Raw genomic sequence first — 24,941 nt, 5'->3', positions numbered from 1 at the left:
ATGGAGGAGGCATTTTCCTTTTACCACTCTCAAGAACATCCCTATCCAGCAACCAGGCCCAAACCTGAGCCCTCTCACATTATACAGCCCTGCTGGGGAACTCCCACTCTCCCATGTAAGCTACTACAAGGTTCCTGTCCAGGCTGGCTGAATTTCTGAGTATGTTTAGTCTTGTTAGGGGATGGGGATACAGTACAACTGTTTCATTTGTTTGTTTGAGCAGACTCCACTTGTTACCCAAAGCAGTGACAAATCCATTTGTCACACAGCACAACAGTCAATAACATACACATGAAGGGGCTTTCCTCCCTCTTTCACATTTCCACTGAACACCTTGCCCAAATGCTTTGACATTCCAAACAGATATCCAGAGGCAGGAAAAGTCCTTGAATCCAATTCCAGCTTGAGCCAAAAATAAGTGCTCCCAACCCAGATACACAGAAAAACAGAGATGCCATGATAGAGAACAGAACTTCTAAAAACAGCTCCAATAAGATCACTATCTGTTTTTGTGTGTGTGTGTTTTTGAGTGGGCATGCTCCACACTAATTCCTATGTTTTAAATTCAGTGCTATTAACTCTCACTGTCCCCCAGAAAGAAACTCACCATGAGAGCCAATGTAAAGATGTTGTGTTTTGCCAGCAAAACAGTCTCGTTGGACAAGAGAAACTTCAATAGATTAATCAGAGCTGAGAAAAGAATGAAAAGAGTTTTTAAAATGCAACTACATTATCATAAGCAGATACTTGCTCAAAGTCTTCAAAGAAAGCGTTTGATTAATTAGAATCCTGTCCATCACAGATAAGCAAGCACAAAAACTGAAGTATTGTCCCAGATTTATCCTTCCTGTTCGATACCATGTTGAGTCAGTTGCCATTCAAATCAACTGACACAGAGGGTTTCCTCCCCCTACTTGTCAGCACCTTAAGTAGCACCAAGGGTCTGGGAAATCAGCTGCCTGCTTTCAGTTTCAAACACTGACAGCACAGGACACGGAGAACCAATCTCAGCTGTCATTTGTGCTGATGATGCACAAGGCAGAAGCAGGTATAGTGCAACTCTGCAATAGCTTGACTAGTTTTATAATGGCATGCATGACACCCAAGTAGATAGTACACAGAGTGCCAGGTTTCTTAGGACAGGACATGTCGCTTTTGATTCCTCTTGGGAGCATTGCCTGGAGAGAAGAAAATGTTAGCCACTGGATTCTCCATCCCTCTTTTATATCAGCAGTCACCCAAGGAGAATGGACAGATTAGTAAATGAAAAATGTTTGGCTCATGAATGTTTTATGAGGAATTGCTGCATTCTGAATACTGGTAAGAAATTTATATACTTGACAGTGTTATTACAATCACTGGTAACAATAGAAAGCAATTTTCAAACACAGGCACTTCTGTTTTACTTGGAGCTTATTTGGCAAGTGAAAGAATCCCCTTCTGATTATGTGAACTGACAGCAATTTTCTGCTCTGGAGCTAGGTGTAGATATAGCAGTTCTGTGATCAAATTCTTAGCCTGAAATTTCCCAGTAAGGAAACCATACAAAGAAGTTTTATGTCAAAGGCTCTTCATCACTTTCTAGCTGGATCGGCTTAATGTCAGTCTGTGAGCCAAATTTTACAGGTACAGCTAGAGCATTATCATGAAGAGCATTCCTACTTATAGAACCACCACTGTGCAAGAAAGCAACATGCTCTATAATCCGCTAGCTGAGAACTCCCAGAACAGGAAGTCCATTTAAGACAAGGGCAATCTGGCAGGATCCAGGACAAAAGATTATCCAGCTGCCAACTGACCATTTATCTGGAGCAGGGGTCAGCAAACTTTTTCAGCAGGGAGCCGGTCCACTGTCCCTCAGACCTTGTGGGGGGCCGGACTATATTGGGGGGGGGGGATGAACGAATTCTTATGCCCCACAAATAACCCAGAGATACATTCTAAATAAAAGCACACATTCTACTCATGTAAAAACACCAGGCAGGCCCGACAAGTAACACAGAGATGCATTTTAAATAAAAGGACACATTCTGCTCATGTAAAAACACACTGATTCCTGGACCGTCCACGGTCCGGATTTAGAAGGTGATTGGGCTGGATCTGGCTCCTGGGCCTTAGTTTGCCTACCCATGATCTGGAGACTTGAAATGCTCAGAATTTATCGTCTGTCATGAGACAATGTTAAAAATCAGGCACGTTGTGGAAGGTCTAATGAGTTACTCAAGAGGGCATTGGGTGGGCCAGGTTAATATGACTAGTAGGATAAAAGCACAAGCAGGATAAGGTGGGGGGGGAGGAGTCTGCCCCATGTGAAAGTATATTCATCCATTTGGAAGAGATTTCAGCCACAAGTCAATGGCTTCAGGGAAGATGATAGAACAAGAGAGGAGTAAGAACCAATCATGGCACTGAGGGTAGGTGGGGCTCTCTGATCTTTTGGATATGATTGAAAACAGCTGAAGGATAGTGAGGGCCACATGATCCAATAACGCTAGTATTATTTTACAGGTGTCGGTGTACATCAGGTTAATCACAGAAAGACAGATAAAATGTTTAGAAACTCATCTTAAGCCAAAATATAATCAAGCAAATACGGCAGAGAAGCAATTTCCATCTCGGTCTAGTGATCACAGATATAACCATGACAACCAAAGACAACTTCTTTGCAAATTCCTTTTTTAAAAAACCTACACATTTCATCCTTGTATTTAGAAGATAACATTTTGCCCTCAGATTTAGAGCACTAATGAGCTCACCACTGCAGTGACATGCACACACCCACTTTCCTCATGCTATTAACATGCCTCTCTGTGTTAGTACCTAGTCTTGTGTTTATAGCTTCATTTGCTAGGGTAATGAATTGTGCTTTGGGGACTGTGGGCATGCCCTATATGCCACACTGCCTCCAGCTTTGAAAGAGTCTGCTGCCCATATTGTACTTAGAGGCATCAGCCTTCAGGGCAGAAGACTAGCTTCAAATGGGTTCTTCAGAGCAGAGATGCAGTTAAAACATGTTTCCAAGGTAACTAAGCCTCCATGGTGAATGTCACCATCCAAGGCAATCACTGCTAGGGACTAAGACAGCTGCCCTGAGTCTTTGTGATGGTGGTTTACTGGACACTTCTCACATGAGCAGCTATAATATGCTTTGATCATTGGCTCAGCTTTAAGAAATTCCACAGACAGAGATCACTGGCTCAAGCGCATGGAATGCTCCACCACACAACTGTCTGTAGAAGTGCAATTTACCTGTGGCTGTTTATCTGCAGGTCTGATTCACAGACTGCTCAGTTTTAGTGGAGAATCTGTAATCTCTACCCTGAAAATCTGAACTCTTATTTTAAAATGATCCTACTTCTACTAGCTTCTGGCATGGAGAACACTTTGGTTACACTTAAAACAACAAGAAAAACTGTAACATGCAAAATACACCATCTAAGCTACAGTAACACCACACTAATATGTAACAAGCAAGAAACAGTAACATAAAATAAAATTTGTACAGTAATAACTGGGCAACCAATAATAGCCCAGAAAAAAGGTATGTATTGCAACTGGAACTAAAAGATGAACAATGATGGTGTCAGATGTACCTCATAGGGGAGGCTTCTGCTGAGACAAGACACTACCACCAAGAAGACCCTATTCCATGTCACCACACTATGCACCTCACCCAGTGATGGATGACAGAAACATCTCCACTGCTGATCTCAACATACAAGGAGGAGATGTGTTCCTTCAGATAATCAGGCCCCAAGCTGTGTATGGCTTTGTATGTCAACATCAGCCTTGAACTGGGCTCAGAATAGGTAGCCAGTGCAGGACGTAAGAACGTAAGAAGTCTTCTGGATAAGGCCCATCTAGTCCAGCACCCTGTTATCACAGAACCAGATACCTGTGGGAAACCTACAAGCAGGATTCGAACACAAGAACACTCTCCCTTCCTGTGGTTTCCGGCAATTGGTACTTAGAAGCATTACTGCCTCCAGCTGTGGATGCACAGCACAGCCATCATAGCTAATAATGTTAACAGCCTCCTCCTCCGTGAATTTGTCTAATCCTCTTTAAAGCCATCTAGGTTGGTGGTCATCTAGGTTGGTGCTTAGCAAGGGTGTATCCAGGGGGGGTGGCATCTGCCGCACCCAAATCTAGTAGATAAATAAAAATACTTAATTGACCAGTCGTGTTGTAGATACCTTGGTTCTGCCCCACCCCACCCCCACATAAAGCCTGCCCCCCTAACATAAATCCTGGCTACGTCCACACACCCCAGCTATAAAGAACAGCAGAGTCTCAGTAATCTATGCATCTCCAAAGGGGAAAAAATCACCAGCTTTTCTGAACTGTCGCTGGTTGCCACAAAATATCCTAGCATCCTCATTCCCTGAAGCACTGAGAGCAATTTCAGGTCCCCCAACTGCTGAACACTCAGCAGGAGAGAAAGAAGAAAGAGACAGAAAGAGAAAGGCAAGAGACTAAACACTACACCACTTAGGGGCACAAAAATGTATTCTGTACTTCATTCATTCTCAAGGGGCTACTCCTCCGGCTGCTACCATTTGAACTCTTAATATAAAAAAGACCCAAAAACATCCACCTGTACCCCAGACTAGGAAGCAAGAGCAAACTAGAAGCTCAGTACAAAAGTTACAGGCCGTGTCCACAACTGATAGCAGTGGCATTTCGTCTAATTGCCCAGATTACTGCTCTCCCTCAATTTCCTCTCACTGGGATAAAAGCAACCAAAGGAAAAAAGTAGGGTAACCTGCTTTTAAGCTGTTTTCTCAATATTTTTTTATTATTATTAAGATGGCTGCAAATTGGTATGGCTCTCCAGCTCACACAGCTCAGATCAGTCTGCAAACCGGCACTTCCAGTGCTCAGCAGGAGCTTTGAGCTGTCTGTTATAGCAGGGGGAAATGCTGGGGGGTCCTTTTCCCTTTGTGAGAACCCCCTGAGAAGAGTGGTATGCTATTTGGCCAGCCACTATCCACCTCCTGACTATCTAGCTATAGAACCCACACCAAGCTGCAGAATTCATTCAGGGTAGAATGGAAACCTGATGCTAACAGAAAATACTATATTATACTTCATTCTTGGTATTTGAACAAGCTGCAAAGCAGGTGGGGGTAAAGGGGGGAAATTCAAGAAAGTGGAAAAAAGAAAGGCAGGAAGGTTTGCACAAAGTTCTGCATCAAAGGCAGGTGCTGGTGGTATAATGCCCAACAGAACAGAGAACATCTTCGTGGGATTTGCTGCTTGCCTCTTCTTACTACTAGGCCAAAACCTTATATAACTGTTTGGCAAAAGCAGGTCAGGTAGAAAGACATGGAAACACCCTGCTGAAATTGTATAAGATGCGCTAAAAATCATTATCTCCATTGAGGTGCAATATAGTTAGAGATTAGGGATTGTGCACAGGTCCAGTCCCTAAATGCAACTTTCCCAAGTCTTTCATTGCACTCTGGAGAGGGAGTTTATTTGCCTATTTTCTGAAAAATCAGGGGCAACTCCAGCTCCAGGACTTTTAACTCTTACTGATGCCCCACTTCTCAAAGCAGAAAAAGAAGCGGCAGCCAAACATCTCTACCAAAGGTGCTCTACCAAATCCATCCCTCTATACTGCATATCATGTCAGTTCCTAATGTCAGCACTCAACTCCTGAATGAACGAAAAATTCTCAGATTTATTCTACCTCCTGTCTAGGGTCAAAGTTTCAGAAGAGAAGAAGACAAGAACTATGGACTTTGTGCAGATTTTTGAAAGGAAACAAAAGGCCTTCCCAGGTGATTTTCAAAATGAAGAAAATCCCTTCTGCATGCACAATGCTGTTTGTCACCTCTCTTTTTTTAGGAGAGTGTTAAAAATAAAATGAAACATATATGAAATGCCAACACACTGTTGCAGGCAAAGAAGTTAATGCTAAGTCATGCAAGGCTGCATGTAAATCTGGACATCAAATGTATGTTCTCTGACTCAGTGGCCCAGTCCGTGTGTCACACTAAACCATAGCTTAAATTAAAAAAATGACTTAACATGAATGAGCAGCATGTTGGTGCACAATGTTCAAAAGCCCCTGTGGTGCTCCCCCCACCCACCCAAATGGTGAGACAAGAACAAACCTTGGTTACTGTTTGTTGCTTGTTTGGAAACAAACCATGACCCAGGTTCAGATGACATGACAAGCCAGACTGGCTTTTTTTGCCCATAGTCCAGCAGCAGGAGAAAGGAAGGGGGAACCATAGGAACTTCTGAGCAGCCATGGAGACAACTGAATTACTGCTGGCAGAAAGTCCATCCAGGTGCTAGTGAGCAAATCTTCTTCAAAACAGAGGTATTCAGATAAATATGTCTAAGCAGCGGAAGACTTCAACTTTAACCAAAACTAAGGCTAAGTGTAAAATTCTAGTTGGCATTAATCACTAAAGGTAGTGGTGACTCTCAACACTGAAAACAGATTAAGATAGATTAGGGGAATAGGGGTGGTGGAGAGAAATGAGCTAAGAGCATCTTCTAGTCCACTCGCAATTATTTTACCATATTTAAAAATAATCTCAAATGTTATGTATGCACTGGCCTCTAGGGGGAGGTGGCAAGATCCCACAGGTAAAATATTAATTCCTCAAGCTGGCTGGCTGAGGAAGCGGAAATAATTAGGTGAAATAAGTCCAAAATAATGGACAATAATCTAGACTAAATGCTCTGAGAAGGTTAATTATGCAATTAAAATCAATAATTAAATCAGTTATGAGAAACTACTCCTTTAGCAGCTTCCACCTGCAGGTTTCTCAATAGAGTTTCCACCACAATCAACTTCCAATAGAGAAGGAACATACCGTATTTTTCTGTGTATAAGACTAGGTTTTTTCACCAAAAAATTAGGTTTAAAATTGGGGCTTGTCTTAAACACGGGTAGTGCTGAGGGGGTGTTTTCTTAATTTGGAATCCCCAAAAACAGGGGGTGTCTTATACATGGAAAAATACAGTATATTAGACAAACTGGAGAGGGCTCTGAAGAGAGCATTAAAGAGAGCCAAGGGCTTGGCTAAGAAGAAAGATGTATGAGACAAAACTGAAAGAAGGAGGCACTTAATCTAGAGGGTAAACTGGGGAGAAGAGGCTGGGGTACAATTTTAGTAACGATATAGAGTATGTACATATACACACAGAGTAAAATAATACTGTGCAAAAATAATACACAATAGAATAAAGATTATTCAACTGCTGTCCATAGTCAAAGGCAGAACAAATGGAAGTAAACAGAGCTTATTTTCCTTAAGAATGCTTGAGCAGGGAGTTGGTGAACCACTCTTCAGAACAAACTTCTAAAAATACTGACATCTTTCAGAAGTGGCTCAGCTCACTCAGCCAGAGTACCCTTCTTACAATGCTCAATGGTAGCTAGATGAAACAAGACAGGTATTATTCCTGCAATACCAACCAGGTTGAATGAAGAAAATCAAGCAGAAACCTCAAGTTCCTTTATCTACTGTAAGGCCATCACAGGCAATGGCATAAGGCACACCTAGCTAGCTGAGCAGACCGTAGCACTAGGATCTCTGGTTTGTACCTTAATGCCAACAGGCAACTAGAATTAACTGTCGCCAGAGTGAATGCGATCAGGTAAACACAGCCTGGTCAAACCCTTTGTGGATAGACACACTTTCCACATAAAGCAACTGAGACTGCCCTAAGGCGGCAGTATATTTCTATTTTTCCACTTCCAAAGCAATTCTTTTGAGGCCTGCACATTATACTTGTAATAATACCATGATGTCTTAACAACAACTACTCAAAGGCAGGAAGTAGGAAAACTCCAGGAAGAAATCTCCTAAGGGATTAGCAGGGGGTTGTTTGCTAAGCAGGATGCAGGAACCAGCCACACTAAGCACCAATCAAACTGCGACACAAGAGCGATCAAAACACACTTGGTGAGAGAGAGGATTATTTACAAATAGGGTCTGACAGCGAGGTATCAGCACCATCCTTCAGAGAGATACTCATGGATTCAGAGTTTGCTCTAGAAATAGATGTTCTTTTCTTACAAACAAGTGCATCAAACTTCCCTGAGGCACAGTCTTCCCCCAGAATTCATGGACATGGCAGGCAATTACCAGGGGACACTACTTGTGCTGGAAGGCTTGCTGTCAATCAGTCAAGAAAGCAATGGGATTTTGCCAAGAGGGAGCTGGGTATATGTAAGTGAAAGCAGAGGTGTGCCTGGCCACACAACGCCACAGGCAGAAGAAATACCTGCTGTGAATGGATACTCTGCAATCTACCACCTGATCACTGAATGTCATAAACTGTGCTAACACCTACACAGTACTCTACTTTAAAAATATGGACATACAGAACTTCAGTGAAGGCAATACAACTGTTTTAAGTGCTAGGTTATCAACACCCTTCATAACATGAGTTATCCTGAACAAAATGCAGCACTTGAAGTGGCATTGATTGATTGATTTAAATTGCACCAATGCCTTATCCATGTGTTTTGATTTCTATTTTTTATTCCAATGTTTGTCTGACAAATACACTTGCTACTCACAATACAAAATGTGTGTTCTTGGCGCTGGAGTAACAAAGCAAGAGTGGAAATTCTGCTGTTGTAAAGGTCATGCCACCACAGATCAGAACACCCCTATCCAGGCTAGTCAAAATGATGACATATTTTTTATTCACCACAATTGTTAATGTTGCATTCTGACTTTTTAAAAAAGCTTTCAAATAGTAAAAAATTATAGAACTACATAAAAATATTATTATTATTATTAAAACACTATTAAACACAGATAACATAAACATAGCAAAAATAGTGGATAGCGAAGCATAATTTAAGAAAAATACTGTTAATGAAAAAGGTATTAAACTGGTTCCTAAATGAAATAGCATTATATGTCTCTTGAGTTTATCTGGAGCAAGTATTTCAAAGATGGAGAGCTACTACTAAAAAGACTCGCTTCCCAGCTGTCATCCACCTAATTTCTGACAAGGAGGGCACCTGAAGAAGCGCCTCTGAAACAGATCAGATTTCAAACAGGTTCATAATTAACAAGTTAATAATTACCCTCATCCCAATGTTTGTTTGTTTTTTAAATGTTGTTTTCATTGAGAGAAGTTGCTCCATACAAACGAAGACAACATTTGTACAACAAAATCAAACTGTAGGTTTGGACATCAGGAACAGGACAAAGCAAAAAGTTACAGAACAAATCTTACACTACATCAAAGTGAACCATTATCAAATACCAAAAAATAGGGTGAAATTAACATCTTTGTCAATAAAAGACAATACGCTGATATTGCATAGAAATTACTCAGCATAATCCAGGAATGAAAATCAAACAGAAATAAATTATTCTGAGATACATGGATCTCTTATCTGACATAATTAATTTATGCTGGAAGGTTACCTCTCCATACTTTCCCTTTCTACTCTCAGTGGGAGGATGGGTCTGACCATTTCCACTTATGTACTCAGGCAATCACTAGTAAATGGTTAAAAAGAGGTGTGTGAGGATACACTGAGTGAGCCATTTCGAAGTACAAGCTTAGGATCCTGTACAGGAAGACCCTGCAAAATTTCCCCAGCATATTTCCCAGCATACTTGGGCAACTGGGCACTCCCCATTGAAAGCATCCACTTTCCCACATTGTTTCAAAGACTTAGGGCTTCGGGTCCAAGCTGTTTTGGCACTAACACTTTGAATTATGCCTGTAAGCAAACAGGTAGAGATCTTTTCACAATGAAAAGATGTGTTCCAGTTAACTGATTAAAAACAGGACCGCTAGACAGTTAACATTTCCAAACAATCTTCAGGGACAGCTTAACATACAATGCATTATGTTGGGGATGCCAACATGTATGCCCTAGGCTAGGGAAGTTCAGCACACACACACATACAAGACACATATTGGGCCTGGTTTGGCCATCCCAGTCTTGATCTGCTAAATCATGTTGTGCCCGCATGTTCGCTCCTTGTCCCTTTCACATCTGGCTTCAGAAAAATTATCTTGGCTTCTTGAGAAAGTCTCTGAATATCTGAACTGGGAAACTGTGACTTAAGGGCTTCCTCCAAACCCGAATAAGAAACCATGAAGGCCCAGGACTTCTGAAGTGAACAGGAAGCTGGATGGGAGGCTAGTATGTCCCTGATCACAGCTACTGTTTAAACATGTGGGGTTTGCCCCAAGAAACCTTTGTGCTGCATATGCTGATCTAACTTTCTTTAGTTGTATGACACTGTGGGGGCTTTCCTTGCAACTAAAGCTGCAAGTCTCACCACGCTGATGTGCTTCCTTTATGATGACTTAAGCAATGTTTCCCTGCTGGAGTCTTCTGAAGAACAGAAAGGTAGGGGAAGAAGAAAGTGGAGCAAGAGAAGAACAAACTTTGTGTGGGCGTGTAGAAGAACAGAATGGAGATACACAATAGGAGACAGATCTGGTGGTTGAAATACATAGGAAGAGTTTTAGGAACAACAAGCCAGTGTTTTGGCAGAATGCAGTAGACAAGAGGAACTTGCTTTTGACCTGAGCAAAGGCAGGAAACAAATTGGAGAGCCAACAGGAGTGGATATCAGGAAGCCTTTAGGATTGCATGTTTCATGCCCTCCGAGCAGTATTTTTAGAAGCTGTATGAACACCAGGCATATAGCTCCACTGGTGTGTATAGGGTAAATGATAACTGTCAGATTATTATTCATTCCAAGAATGACAAGCGCTAGCTAATGGTTTGGTACTTCGCCATATGAATCAGCCTTGTCTTTAAGTGCAACTGAACAGAGCTTGATGTTACACATATTTCATAGCTGCTATCCAAAGCAGCCCCACAAATCTGCCCTCCCCCAGCAATGCTTAGAAACGCAAAATGCGTGATATGCAAGTTCATACCAAGTGGCAGCAAAAAACATTATCAGGGTGAGAGAGAAGGGGAAAGCTCTCATAATGTTCAGTGCCAGCCACAGCTCTGACAAAAGCAAAGGCGACAGAAATATTGCTAATTCATTAATAGAGAAAAGATATATCACCCTCTGTACTCTGCTTTAGAAAACCTAATGGAGCCACATGTGACAAAAAGAAATGTGAAACGATTGAGGCAGAATCAGATAACAGCAGTATTTTCACCTAGCTGCAGTTAGCCATAGAGGCAAGACTGCTAGCCATCTAACAAAGCTCTGCTTTAATTTAACGCAGCTTCCCAATTGCCCTTCCCTAAAGAGTTTCATTGAAAAAACCAAGCCATTAGCTATTGTTCCCAGGACATATAATAGGACTAGACCATTTCTATAACAACTTCTTTATTAAAGCATGAAAACTTTTATGGTGAGGGCACAGTTAGCTGTACTCAAAAATTACTTGCTGGTCCTGCTTCCAGGCACAGAACAGGAAGACAGAATTAGAAGCTAGACAAACCGATTAGCTCAATCCTTTTCATCCTCCAGAGGCAAAAGTCAGTCCACTGCCTGTCTATTAAGTACTGCTATGCCCCATTTCAGTTTAAATCTCCCAGGGCAGAGCTACAATGCTTGGATTAGGGCTAGTATGGACACAGTAGCGTGACACAAGGTTCTCACCCCACCGCCCCTCTTTAATATTCAGGCAAACCTGAATATTACCTGCCTTTCTCCACCCCCAGCAGTAGCCAATGATGAGGAGTATGAGTGGGGATTGCCTAGTATGACATCAGATTTCAAAGTAAATCTGTCTGAAACTTACAGGGACAAAAGGGAGAACCAAACTTGGAAAATAGCACCCACGTGTTAGGATCACACCTATTTCTGCTCTAAAATTTAACAGCGATTAGAACAGATCCTATATAGAAACTTCTCACCTGATATGGAGGAAGCTCGACCTAAAGAAAACCACTTATACAGCTTGATTTAAACAGCTATTTCTCCTGCTCCTTGCTTCCCCACAATTATACTTCCTGGTGCAATCATGCTTCGAAAGGTACAGGACAATGGGCAACACACTTCAGTTATTGTAGTAATTCTGATTCTAGAACAACAAAACACCAAGCTTGCAAAGGGACAAGAAGGATAAACTGGTACTGGAAGAGAGGCAAGCAAGCAAATAATAATAATTACCTGACCAGAGTTCCCTCCAAGTGTAATGAAGCCTCACTCTGCATTTCTTCTGGTAGCAAAGCAGCTTGTGCACTATTTGAATGCAGCGTCTGGAGAAAACAGAGAGGAAAGCCTAATGAAATAAGCAGCATGTAATTGTGATATACAGTGCAGGAACACTGGCAAATTTTCAAGAGCCAGCTGCATAAAAATGATATTGTTATTTAATTTCAGAATTGCTTCCTCAAAGGCATATCAAAGTGATCTCACCAAACAAATACAAAATTTCACAATACAAGAACAACATATATAAAACAACTGCATATATAAAAATAGCTACCAATTGCACGCATAAAACAGACACCAAAAAGACAATGAAGATGGTGCCTGTCTGAGTTCCAGTGGGTAGCTGCCGCTGCACTACAGACCTCCTTATAAGATACTATCTTCAGGATTCCCCCTCCTGCAGAATGTAGGGATCAGTTATATTTATTATTATTTCATTATTGTGTTTCTATCCCACCTGTGCTCCAGTGAGCTCAAGGTAGTGCACCTGTTCCACCCCACTCCATTATATCCCTGCAACAGGTCTTAGCCCGGCACTCAACCACCACACTACACTGGCTCAGACTGCTGGGTATATAAGGATGCGAATATGTTTTCAGTATCCTCATCCCCAGCTGTATATGGCCTTTTTCCACCCATGCCAGCACCTTGAACTTTGCCAATTAGGTACTGAGCTGTCAATGGAATTATTTCAACAGTCCATTAATATGATGGTGATATTCAGCCAAAGTGAGCTGTCATTTTCTGCACTAGCTACAGCTTCCAGTTTAACCTCAAGGGCCATTCCACAAAGAGCTACATCCACATATAGGCAGCACATGGCTGACAGTTGTCAGATTACCCTGGTCCAGAAACAGTTGTAGCTGTCTGATCAGCCAAAGCTAGAAAATGTCTCTCCTGGCCACTGGGGTCCATCTCTGGTGACAAAGAGAGTAACCCCACACTACAAACCTGTTCCTTTGGGAGGAGCACAACTCTGTCCAAAGCAGGCAATTGACCAATTATCTGGACTCAAAAACCAACCAATCACAATGCCTGTCTTGCCAGGATACCAAGTCAGTTTCTTCTTGCCCAGACTACCACCGAGTCCAGGCACTGATCCAGAGATACACTCTCCTGATTCAAACACTACTGAGAAATAAAGCTGGCATGACACCTTGTACCAAATCTCCAAGGGACCGCCTGCAATGTATTCATAGAGATGATAGGATGATAACCTGCAGATAATAACCCGCAGCACCACACAGCACACTTGCCAGGAGGCTGAAAGATAATCACTTCTGAGTTCTTCACCTATTGCAAAGTAACAGTAACACTTTTTTTTTGTAAACTGTTTCGAGCACAAATGCATTTGTGGGAAATGAAGCATTAAAAATGATTTGATTAATCTCCCAGTCTCTCACAGTACACAAAGGTTAGATGCTGCTGACATTCAAATAGTCCTTCAAAAGAATTTTGAAAGAACATCTCAAGAGCTACATATGATACATGGTTCTGATAAGCCAGGTAAAATGAAGTGGCTTCTTGCATGCACAGGCATCAAAGCATTGCCCCCCCCCACCCGCTTTCCTTTTTGGCCTTTTATAGGCCATTAGCACCGTGTTTCACCATCTCTCCTGGACAATGCTTCACACACTTGCCTGGTGTTTCGAAATACTTTACAGCTCAAGATTTTTGCTCTTGTTCTGTTGATTAAGTAATTTAGAAAAACTCTCCGAATGGGAATTCATTTTAATTTCAATTTCTTGGCACATTGAACAAAAGAACAACTCTTAGGGAGTTTCCTGAAATTACCTCGGGGAGGGAAATAATTCTGTTTTTTAAAAAAATAAAATAAAAGGCGATGCCTGTTAATAAATGCCTCAGTATGCTTTAGTCAACTATTACTTACACATAAAGATCCATGGGAAACTCTTTCATCATGTGTGTGATGATAAATTCTACCATCAGATCTAGAAGGAAAGAATATAGATATCATGACAAAACTATGACAAAGACCTTGGACTTATAACCAATTTAAATTTTCGTTTCCAGATCGTGAACTTGCACTGCCTAGTGTTAACATCAATGCAGACATAACACACTATAATTATGAGAAGTGGGAAGGGACCGTATGGAGAGTTCTGGCTGTGGTTATTCTCTTTTCCAAAAACCTGAGATGATACTAGTGGGAAATGAATGCCTTAAAAGGCATGTTTGTGTATGCCTTTCAACTCCCAAGCATCAAATCCTTCAAACAGTTGTCCAACTTTCCCCTTATCATCCATATCAAAAGCTACTTTTAAGGGCTAGAATTCTACTTATTTCAAATCTCGCCACTGGTAGAAAATTCCTGCAAAAAACAAGTTTCAGAAATTTGCTATGACAGGGGGCCATATTTATTTCACACTAGATAATGAGATACAAAATGGTGCTTTACATCTATGGAGCATGTTCCAAAGCACAATAAATCTGACAGGGTCTCAATCATAGCTTAAATTGTTCCTGTGTCACTGAGTCAATAAAGTCTAATGGCATCACACAGTTTCAGAAATATTCAATTTCTATTTCTGGCCTTGAGTCAATGTTTTCCAGAGTGGACAAGGTGACCCAGACACTTTTGCCAATATTTGCCTGTCTTTCCTACCAATTTTCAAAGAACTGTAGAGTAGAGCGGAACCCAAAGAATTCTTATATTCAATTATCCACACCGGCTCATCCAGCTTCTTATTTAAAGTCATCAGCAGTTAATTTTATTTATGTGCAGCACTAATATGTTAGATTTTAGTGCATTATCCAGCTAAGGAAAGTTGGCAAAACAGTATTCCATTAGCTTCTGAAACTCTTTGGAACAAATGTGTTCCATTACTCTGCAGCCAATTTCAGTTATGATTTATTTATAAAGACTCGCTTTTCTCCTTGCCCAAAGTAAGTAAAGGGGCAGGCAGAGAAGAGGCAAGAAGATGCCATACTGGTAAATGAAATACATTTTAGAATTAATGCCTAGCTGGCAAAGTACTGAGGAATGTTCTCCTGAGGGAGGTTCGGCTGGCATCTTCATTATATGCCTTAGGGCACCAGGCAAAAACATTTCTCTTCAACCAGCCCTTTGGCTGATTAACATCCTATACCCTTTTAAATGTATTTGTGGGAGGGAGTAGGGGGGTTATTGGTTCGCCTGGGTTTTTCTGTTCTTGTTTTGTTCTTATGTATTTTATGTTTTTATCTTGTATTTTCATGTTGTGAACTGCTCTGAGATCTATAAATGAAGAATGATATACAAATTAAATAAATAAATCTACACACACACACACACACACACACACCGATCTTTGGAACAGCTGCTGACCAAATCTAGTAAGTACACTTACCCAGCACTGCGCAAACCAGAGGCCGACAGGGAAGGTTCTTGTCAGCAGCTTTCTTTCTGTGTCTCATAGGCTTCAAAACACATGGAGATAAAATAGTCATGTGGCATGGAGCAGGGACACCCAAGATACATTATCTCAAATGCTTTCCATGCAAATAAAACTGCTGCCCAAAGGGATGGCTTTCCCCCTCTCCCATTCCACACAGTCTCATTGGTCACTTTACTGATTTGGCTATAAGCAAAGACTAGGGTATCTGTAGGCTGGGTTTTAGATAGGCTGTACCTCCTATTGTGTCCTTCAACACCATGTCCATAAACATCACTGCCAGAGAAAAAAATACTGAGCTAGGTAGCAGATTTTCATACAATCATTGGCTATGATGTTTTATCTACAAGTCAGGAAGAGAAGATTTTCACAGTCAGATAACCGATATGACCATTGGTGTCTGAAGTTAAGGGGCCATGACAAAAAAGAAAAGACAATTTTATGCATGAGCTAAATAGAAATCATAAGTGACCCTATGAGAGATGTGCATTTTTGAAACCTTATGTTAATATGGGTCTTTTCAGGATTAATTTATGATATTCTAACACACTAGAATTACATTTCAAAATTCTGTTATCTCAATTATTTAAACATATTATTAAAGTGTGTTTAATCCACATTAAGTTGTTGTTGTTGTTTAGTCGTTTAGTTGTGTCCGACTCTTCGTAACCCCATGGACCAGAGCACGCCAGGCACTCCACATTATGTAGGTTTTCATATATTTGGAAGCATCACTATGCATGAATGATACCCAATTTAAGAGTCCACACCAGTCTGGTAAACCAAGGCACTTAATGAGAAAGACTCACCATTCTGTGGAGGTTTACTCGAAAATTCATGTTGTCATCATGCAGAAAAGCATTAGCATACTGGTCCTATTAAGGAAGAAAAAACACTACAGTCGTGAAAGGTAGCACTGTCCTGAAAGGTAAACACTTGCAAAACTGCCAAGTAAATATTATACAGATAACTACTGGTAATTATCAGTCTTTTTATTATGTTTTTAAGCGTGCTTTTAAATTATACTTTTATGCAGATTCTCCATACGGATGACTAGCCCAGCTCAAAAACCCCACAAAAAACTGGATGCATTTTGACGCTTCCTTCTGATGTTCATCTCTGCAGGAAAGTGTCAGGAAAATTGTAATGCACTCTGCAGAATTCACAAAGAAGCTTCTTTACAATAATGTATATAGAAAGCTTTATGGCGACATTCCAATGGACTCATTGTCACTGGAGTTATTACAGCTTGAGCTGCTGGAAGATGGCTCAGCAGCCTCAGTCAGCTTTCATTTTAGCTTCAATTCTAAATCAAATCATGTTCTATGTTCTATGGCAACAAATTTGCTCTCCTTGAATTCCACAGTCAAACATTGCCCTGGTTGAAAGCAGACGATAACTCTGTCTTCTACTACCTACATTCCTCTCAAGTAAGCTTAGGTGATATCAACAGCAGCTAATTGCTGAGGGTTTTTAAAAAATAAATAAATAATAATAATAATGAAATGGAAATAATAGGAATTCATGGCCTCCTGAAATACCACTTTAAAATAATAATGCAACGGAAATAATAGGAATTCATGGCCTCTTGAAACTTTAAAAACCAAGATTCTGGGTGGCATTGATGCAGAATGAGCTGCTGTAGGGCAGAAGGGTCTTGCTTTAATGCTAAACAAAACAGAACCCCAACTATTAGCTGGCACTTGAACAAATATACTTTTTCCAATAGAAAAATGGGACTCCTCTAGGAGACTGGAAAGCACCAATGTGTAATCATGTATCACTTCCTAGACGACCTGTGTCAAGTGCCTTCTGCAGAAGTATATACACATACACACATAAGTGTACACACACACACACACACACACACACACACGATCTCTCATGTTTACTGCTCCAAACATTCAGTATCAGAATAAAAGTAATGGACAAAAGGGAATGATTTGTTTGGGAAGCTGACCATCAGCACACGGTTAACTATAAATACCGCATTAGTTATCATTCGACTTCCTAAAGAAAGGAGGGCTAGGAATGCAGGCTTAGCGCCAGGTCACAGGCTAGAGGTTAATGCATATGTAAATGAGATACAGGACACCAGCAGCGGGGCTTACCTCTGCTATGCAGGTCAGGATAATCAGACAGAGCTTGCCACTGTGGAGCCGGTGTTCATCTGCAAATGAAAAACAGCAGGTCCCACATGAGCCACTTATACCTTGATGTGCCAAAGGGTCAATAGGTGAATCAGGAAGCAGAAAAAGCAGAGCAAGAGGTGAGGCATCAGTAGCATTTCAGCTCTACGCTCAAAGTTGTTACCCTAGACAAGAAACTGTAAGACCTCCAAAGATCTGTAATAAAGCTTGTGCTATTAATCCTGGTTTCATAGTCTCTCTTTACATCTTTGATGTTAATCTTTTCCACTGTGTCTATGTAACACAGCCACTAGACTTACTATTAGTACAGAAATATTTCTTGTCCCAGAGCCTATCGTTAAGGTGGGGTAACCTGTGGCCCTCCAGATGCTGTTGGACTACAACTCCCATCATTCTTCTCTTCCCTATCATCACGCCTAGCTCTGGAACCTTTTTTCTAGCAAAATAGCACTGGAATTTAGGGCTACTAAAGGCTGCTAGACATGATAGCTATAGTCTACCTTCACGGTCACAGGTAATATGCCTCTGTATACCAGATGCTGGGAATCATAGGCACGGAAAATGCTGTTGCACTCAAGTCCTATTTGCTGGCTTCCCATCGGCATCTGGTTGGCCACTTGGTAGACAAGATGGGCCTTCATTCTGATCTAGCAGAGCTCTTATCATCCTCTTTTGGCCTCATAAAGCCTTTTACAATGAGATGGATTTTCTGGCTAACAATGAAGAGCCTTGAAGAGTGGTGGGCAGCCTTGACATGGATCCAATTGTTAACTCTGCTCACTAGGGACAAAGAGTCATTTTAAAAAAGATAAACGTGAAAGCCTCAAAACTGTGGGCAGCTTTGGACATCACAATAAGCCATCGTTTATCATGCCAGGAACAAGCCAAAGGAAGCTATCAGATCACATCTTACGTCTTTCTCTGATGCAACCATAATGAGGAAATTGGAAGCTGTTGATTAACGGCAATCTGCATTATGTCCAAATCTAAAACTATGATTAATCTCAAATAAGAATTGTTCAAACAAGGTAGCTTATAACCCATGGTTATGAATCTGGCTTGTTTTTAATACATATTTATTTAAGATGAACCAGTTTTCACGTATAGGTAAAACAACAAGCTATGATTGATCGAAATGGAAGAAAAAGCTTCTAATCTCCTCTCTGCAGCCATGGTACAAAAGGAGGGGAAGAGAGCACATGCAAGCCCATGTACTTGCTGAAACCCGTTCCCATCACAATAAAGCATGGCTTTTCATGACACCCAAACCAGTTCTGTGGGTACATGTAAAGGACAATGGCACACAAGTACATTTAAACATTGCCATCCCTTGAGGCCACGTGTGTTACCAATTTAAAAAGAAAGCCCCAGTACTCTGGAGCCTTGTTATCTTTTCACTGCAAGACATTGTGGCCACAGTCGTGTTTCCTTTGGGATTACATGCCAGGCATTACTTTTCTATACTGAGCATTTGCTCTTTAGATTACTCATACTGCAAGTGATGCAGTATGTTCAACAGCACATCATTGGGTATGGATCTGCAGCTGCACAGAGCAGTACTTTAGTATAAGCACATCTTACTCCTCTTTATAAACCATAAGTACATTATAAAAATGACACAGCTACCCCGGTGTAGATACCGACTTTGGTCCTAGGTAATAGACGAGGTGACAGGGAGAGGGAGGTTCTGCTACCATGCCATTTCTATGCAGGCAGCGGCTACCTGATTGGAGCTTTCTTCTCTATCTCAAGCCAAGGAAAAGTCAGAACCAGGAAACATTAACAGATAACACCAAATGAGAGTAACAACTAGGGGAATTAATTCATAAAATGTTAACTGAGCATTGGTAGAGGTGAACTAACAATTAATATCCTTAACGGACAGCATTCAATTTTTCAGCCATCTACACGTTAGAAAGATTAACCTAGAACACTAATTATGCTCTGCTTAAAAAACCTGAAAAGAGAAAGAATTTAAAAGTAATCTCAAATATTTTTAAAGGGGGAGTCAATGTAATTGTCTTCTCAGAAGATACATTTTGTTGAATTTAAAAGAACCCAGGCCCAGCTAAAATTGCTGTTGCAGGATGTTACAAAGGAATTATAACAAAAAGTTGCATTGTGCTGCTTAATGTCTTCACACTTAGCTACATAAACTGTAATGGAAATTTAAAAAGGACCAAATGACTCTAGTCAAGGGTGGGAGGTAGGGAATAGCTACAATTCTCTCTTAAACTCTTCAGGAGATTATTTCTGCATGTTGCCAAAAATGGGACACTAAGCAAAATGTAGTGGACTAATGCCAGAAATTCCTATCTTGTGATACAAATGGTCTGCAAAAGGTTAAAATACAGAGGAAAGAAAACATGCCAACGTACAAGGCACTGTGATTTATGAAACCATGATGTAGGCAGACTACCTAAACCCATGCACGACCCAATTATCACCCACTTTATGAAGAAAGTCAAAGCTTCTTGCCCACTCAGCAGAGCCTTCCTTCACCAGCCCACATCAAGCTACCTTTGCCAGTCAGGAAATATGATACATAGAGGTTCATCCAGAGCTCTGTTTTGCGCTGCTCCTCTTGGGCACTCTTAGAAATGCCATACTCTATGCATTGAAGCCTCTGCCGCCTCCCTCGATATAGCTGAAAATTGGATGCGCTTTGCCTCGTAGGGAGGCCATGCTGAGACTCCTCCGGCGGTTATGAACTACAGTTTTTCTTATTCTATATTTGGTTTCCCTCCCTTCAGCGCCAGGGCTCCCTAGTATCCAGTAATTGCCATCTGGCAATGAGAAACCAGCTCATTCTCTCAGCGTGAACCACTTTCATCTCCACGGGGAGTCCAGGTAGATTTTTGTATACAGACCAACTAGCAACATCCCCTTTCCCCCCACCCTCCAGCAAATTTCTGAAATGTAAAGCTGTGTCAACACAAATGCTTACCTTTGGTGTCCTGCATTACAATGGAGCTGTACTTTAAGAAAGTTATCAGCAGGTTGCTGGTCTGCACGTCGGCATCCAGAGGCAGCTCCACGGTGCTTATAACTAGGAAAGGTCAGATAAGATTTGCTAATCACCAGCACAAAGTTTCGAAAGCTCTCCCAGTGGAGGTAAAGAGGATGCCTCTGTTATGGAAACATCCAGTCTTACAGGTATTTCTGTTCATAACTTTCTATAGTCCCAGGCAGTACCACTACCAGTCCTGATGTCAATAAAAAATAACGTTCATTGGTTCAACTCCCCAATTCCGCAATGTGGTAAGACCATCCACAACCAACGCCACAGGAAATACTCCAATAAAAGCACATTTTTGTAGTGTTTTTGCCACCCTGCTTAATATCCTATTCTGCAGGCATGGCCCTAACTCACACTTGGCTAACCTGTAGCTCTCCACTTGTTGTAGGTCAGACATGTGCAACCTGTCGACTGTGATCGACCAGTAGATCCTGGTGAATCGCGGGAATAAATAAAATGGGCAAGGAATGTCGCCCCCCCCCCGCAAGCACTGGGTCCCGCCACCACGGCCTGCTTATGGGGGCAGGGGGCGGCAACATTCCTTGCCTGCTCGCTTGCCGCCTGGCCCGGCTGCAGCGGCGGCCCTGGTGCTGGGTCGCTCTGACAATTGGGGGGGGGGGGACAGGCACAATTAGGATTTGCATCAGCTGCGCTGCTCCCTTTGACAGGGGGGAAGGGAGGCAGGCGAGACCGGGATCCGAGTCAGCTACACGACTCCTTTTGACGGGGGGGGGGGGGTGGGATCCACATCAACTTTGCAGCTCCCTTTGACAGGAAGGTGGGGAGAGAGAAAGGGCCAAATCACTGAGGGAAGGAGCAGGAACAAGAGAAAGAGAAGGACTGGACTCTGTTCTCTGGGATTTGCATAATTCTCCATTCTCTTCCTTGCAATATCCGTACATACTTTTCCACTACTGCTCAAAAGGTTGCCATCTAAGTATGGGACAAGAACCCTGATGTCAAGCTTCAGTTCAAGCTCAATACAGTAGCTTCCTCCCCCCACATCTCTGCTGCTTCCAGGAAGGATGTGCATTTCTTTGGTCATTAACAGCATTGCAAGGCTTGGATGTCCATAAGCCTTTCCCTTCCATTTAATGATCACCAGCACAGCAAAGTCTTATGTGTCTTTTCTGGAGTGGAGGCATTTCTAGCAGAGGACACTGCTGGGTTTAAACAAAAACAAGAACACTTAAGCCCTTAAAACAGGGATGGAGGACTTGTGGTCCCAGCAGATATTGAACTCCCCATCAGTCCCAGCCAGCACAGTTAAAAATGATGGGAGTCCAACAACATTTGGACATCCACAAGTTCCCGATCAATGCCTTGTAATATAATGGCCAAGTAATATGTATTGCCAGCCCAACACAGGTCTTGCTGCCTTCACTTCTGGGACACCCAAAGAGAAATCATGAGAATATGACAGTTTCAGAGAGGTCAGCCCAGTTATGTAGCTTGTCCAGTGGGTCATTCCTCCACATTTAACAGGCAAGAAAGCTGTTCTCAGCTCACTGCTAACAGGGCCCTCAGCTCAGCTGTTCCCTCTACCAGCAGAACTATACAACCTCCCCAAAGTAGCACTAATCCACTCAGTGATTTAACTAATATGTATTCAGCAACTATAATGGATCCTTCTGGAGCTGCTATGATGCACACCGGGAATGAATATTTAACAGCAGCCAGCAAAATCAGCACTTAGGATAACCATGGTGACAGTCACCTTAGACACAGTTCACGCAAAAGCAGGAAAAGGTAGGTCATTTTCTTTTCTTTTCTTTTTAAATCACTGTGTAGAAAGTTACTATTTATCATAGCTCAACCCCTGCAGCCTTGACCCTTTCATGAAAGAAAGCGTGGGTTTTTTATTTTAAAAAAACTTGAAAATGGTATTTAGTCCATGTCACAAGCAAGATGCAGAGGAAGTGGTTTCGGACTGTAAGCCTGTTTGCAAACTCCAGTTGCTGGTAAAGAACCCAGAACTACATGGGCTGGGGGGCTTAACAAAGTCCTTTTGAGGCAAACCAAAAGGAAAAGTGACCTTCCACTTTGAAGTAGTATACTGCCAATTGTGAGTCAATGATTACTAAATTGCAAGGCCTGAGGAGGTGGAGTAATCCTGGCATGCTTAAAAAAAAAAAATTAAAAAAGAATGAGCCAGAAATCTTGGGAGCAAAGCAAACTCATGCTCATGATTACTAAAAGGACAAAGGAGAAATAAAAAGCAACAGTGAGAAAGACCTTTAACGGTAGTAATGCAGGTCAAGATTTAAATTACTCTACTATTGTTAATCAACCTCCCAGCAGTAGGAAGGCGGCGCTCACTATGCCTGTCTGCAGCCGTCTGTGAAAGACAGAGAGAGATGAAGGTAAGCACAAATTCTGCCTGCTGTATATTTTTAAAAAAGTGTGTGGGCGGATACATTTGCAGTGAACAATTTGAAAGAAAGCCTAAGCAGCTCCCAACCCTCAGCATCATATGGAATACATATGCAGAGGTAGAAGACATGATTTTTTTTAAACGGAGGCTTTTGATATCCATGGCAACCAAGAAGAATTTATCCTCCCAGAGAAGAATGCTCTTCTGCTAGGATATCAGAGTGACCTGAATAGCAGCGACAAGAGGGTAACACACACTGCTCTCACCCAGAGATGCTTACAAACTGAGCTCTATTCAAGCTCTTCACATTCTGCCATTAAACCATCTGTGACGCATAAAGAAGTCAGCACACACACATACACAGGGAAACCGTGAGGTCCAGTATAGACAATTGATGCTATTTTCCCCAGGATAACTACCCACAACTTTGCTCATGCAACTGTGTATTGTCCTCCTGTTTACCAAGGACAACTGCCTTCCCACATCATAAAAACAGATCCAGGGGAAATCTCATTTGGGGTCAGTTTATGATCCAGCCACATGAAGCCATCATGCTATGATTCATTCTTACACTTGGTCGGGTTCCAGATGTATTGAAAACCTTGGCTTTGAACTACAAAAGCTTAAGTTTTCTTTGGACAAAGTGAGGACAATTGCTCTGTTTCCCAGGGTATAAACACATCAAGATGCAGGCAACTGGAGCATATGCAGAAGAGCTCACCGTCAGAAGAAGGTGGTGTGGTCCCAAGAGGAGTGACTGGAGTTGTCGGAGTCGTTGGGCTTACTGGCATTGTCACCAAACCAATTTCAGGATGACTCTAGGAACCAAACACATGTAGATCAGTTCTGTTCCACGTGGCCCATACCGTACTACGTAAGTTTTGTTTGCTGCACCCTCATTCCAAGCTCAGCATTGATAAACCTGATGAGACCTACAATCCCTACAGAAATCTGTGCGTTGGTGTTTGTAATAGAAAAACTTGGAAAGTGCCCCCATTCAGCCTTTCACCATTTTGTAACAATTGAATTGACAGCACCATTTGGGGGACGTTCTCTTTCTCACACCCTACAAAATACAGAGTTGCTGCTTAAGCAGCATTTTCCTCCTGTCCTTATAGTTCTTATCTTAATGTATTTCTCCTTAAAGAGCAAGTCAGTGCATCACGTTGCTACCCAGCTGCTTAACCCAGGTGCCTCCAGAGGACAGGGCTGCATAAATAATAATGCAGTTACAAATTTCCCCCGGCCTTCTTCTACTAGTTCTTCTCTGCATTTCATCTCAGCCAGCAGCCCCCTCCCCCCCAATCTAATTTCTGATTTAACTTTATTCTCCATAGGGTTCCATTTGTATCACTGGCATTCACGGGAACAGGCAAGGTTTCATACTATTCTATTTCATATCCAACAGTGAAGTAATGAAGTCTGTTTCAGAGTACGCCTTTCATATCAATGCATCTTCAAATGTTCTCTCGGCAACAAGCAGAGCAATGATTTGAAATGTGTTCTAGAACTACCAATCTGTTTTTAACTGCACAACGTTTCATGGAAGTTCACATAGGGGTCTGCCATGGCAGAGATCTAGAAAGTCTGGTTTATTAATGGGCTCTTACCAGCCCATTTTGTAAGAGAGCACATCGCCAATGGTTGTAGACCCAATTTCAGAAAGCCATCTCTAGGGCAAGCTTTGAAACATACAGCCCATTGAAAATATTACAGGCAAGCAACTCTATTTCCATGCAATAAAACGACTGCATGCTGCTATAATAAGGTTTTATAACTCCCGAGCCAGCTAAGGGATAACAGCACCACCTAGCAGCAGCACATCGGCACCTCATTTCTAAAACACATCTATCAATGTAATTTTGT

General features: G+C 41.8%; 1 protein-coding gene across 4 annotated transcripts in view; it reads right to left on the bottom strand.

The window, feature by feature from the left end:
* ARMH3 (armadillo like helical domain containing 3) overlaps positions 1 to 24,941 on the bottom strand; it is a 127,021-nt gene that overhangs the window by 73,402 nt on the left and 28,678 nt on the right. For all 4 annotated transcript variants that reach the window (XM_081007069.1, XM_081007066.1, XM_081007067.1 and 1 more), the window contains 8 exons: positions 23,797 to 23,893; positions 20,630 to 20,731; positions 17,644 to 17,702; positions 16,342 to 16,407; positions 15,488 to 15,557; positions 14,029 to 14,089; positions 12,093 to 12,181; positions 608 to 690 (listed from right to left, as the gene is read on the bottom strand). In XM_081007069.1, the coding sequence (XP_080863195.1) occupies positions 608 to 690; positions 12,093 to 12,181; positions 14,029 to 14,089; positions 15,488 to 15,557; positions 16,342 to 16,407; positions 17,644 to 17,702; positions 20,630 to 20,731; positions 23,797 to 23,893 (627 nt within the window). The remainder of the gene's footprint in view (positions 1 to 607; positions 691 to 12,092; positions 12,182 to 14,028; positions 14,090 to 15,487; positions 15,558 to 16,341; positions 16,408 to 17,643; positions 17,703 to 20,629; positions 20,732 to 23,796; positions 23,894 to 24,941) is intronic.

The sequence above is a fragment of the Podarcis pityusensis genome (genome assembly GCF_964106645.2).
Source record: "Podarcis pityusensis genome assembly, chromosome: 5".
Lineage (NCBI taxonomy): Eukaryota > Metazoa > Chordata > Lepidosauria > Squamata > Lacertidae > Podarcis > Podarcis pityusensis.
The sequence above is the reverse complement of the archived record's forward strand: the minus strand, read 5'-3'. Positions and strand labels throughout refer to the sequence as shown.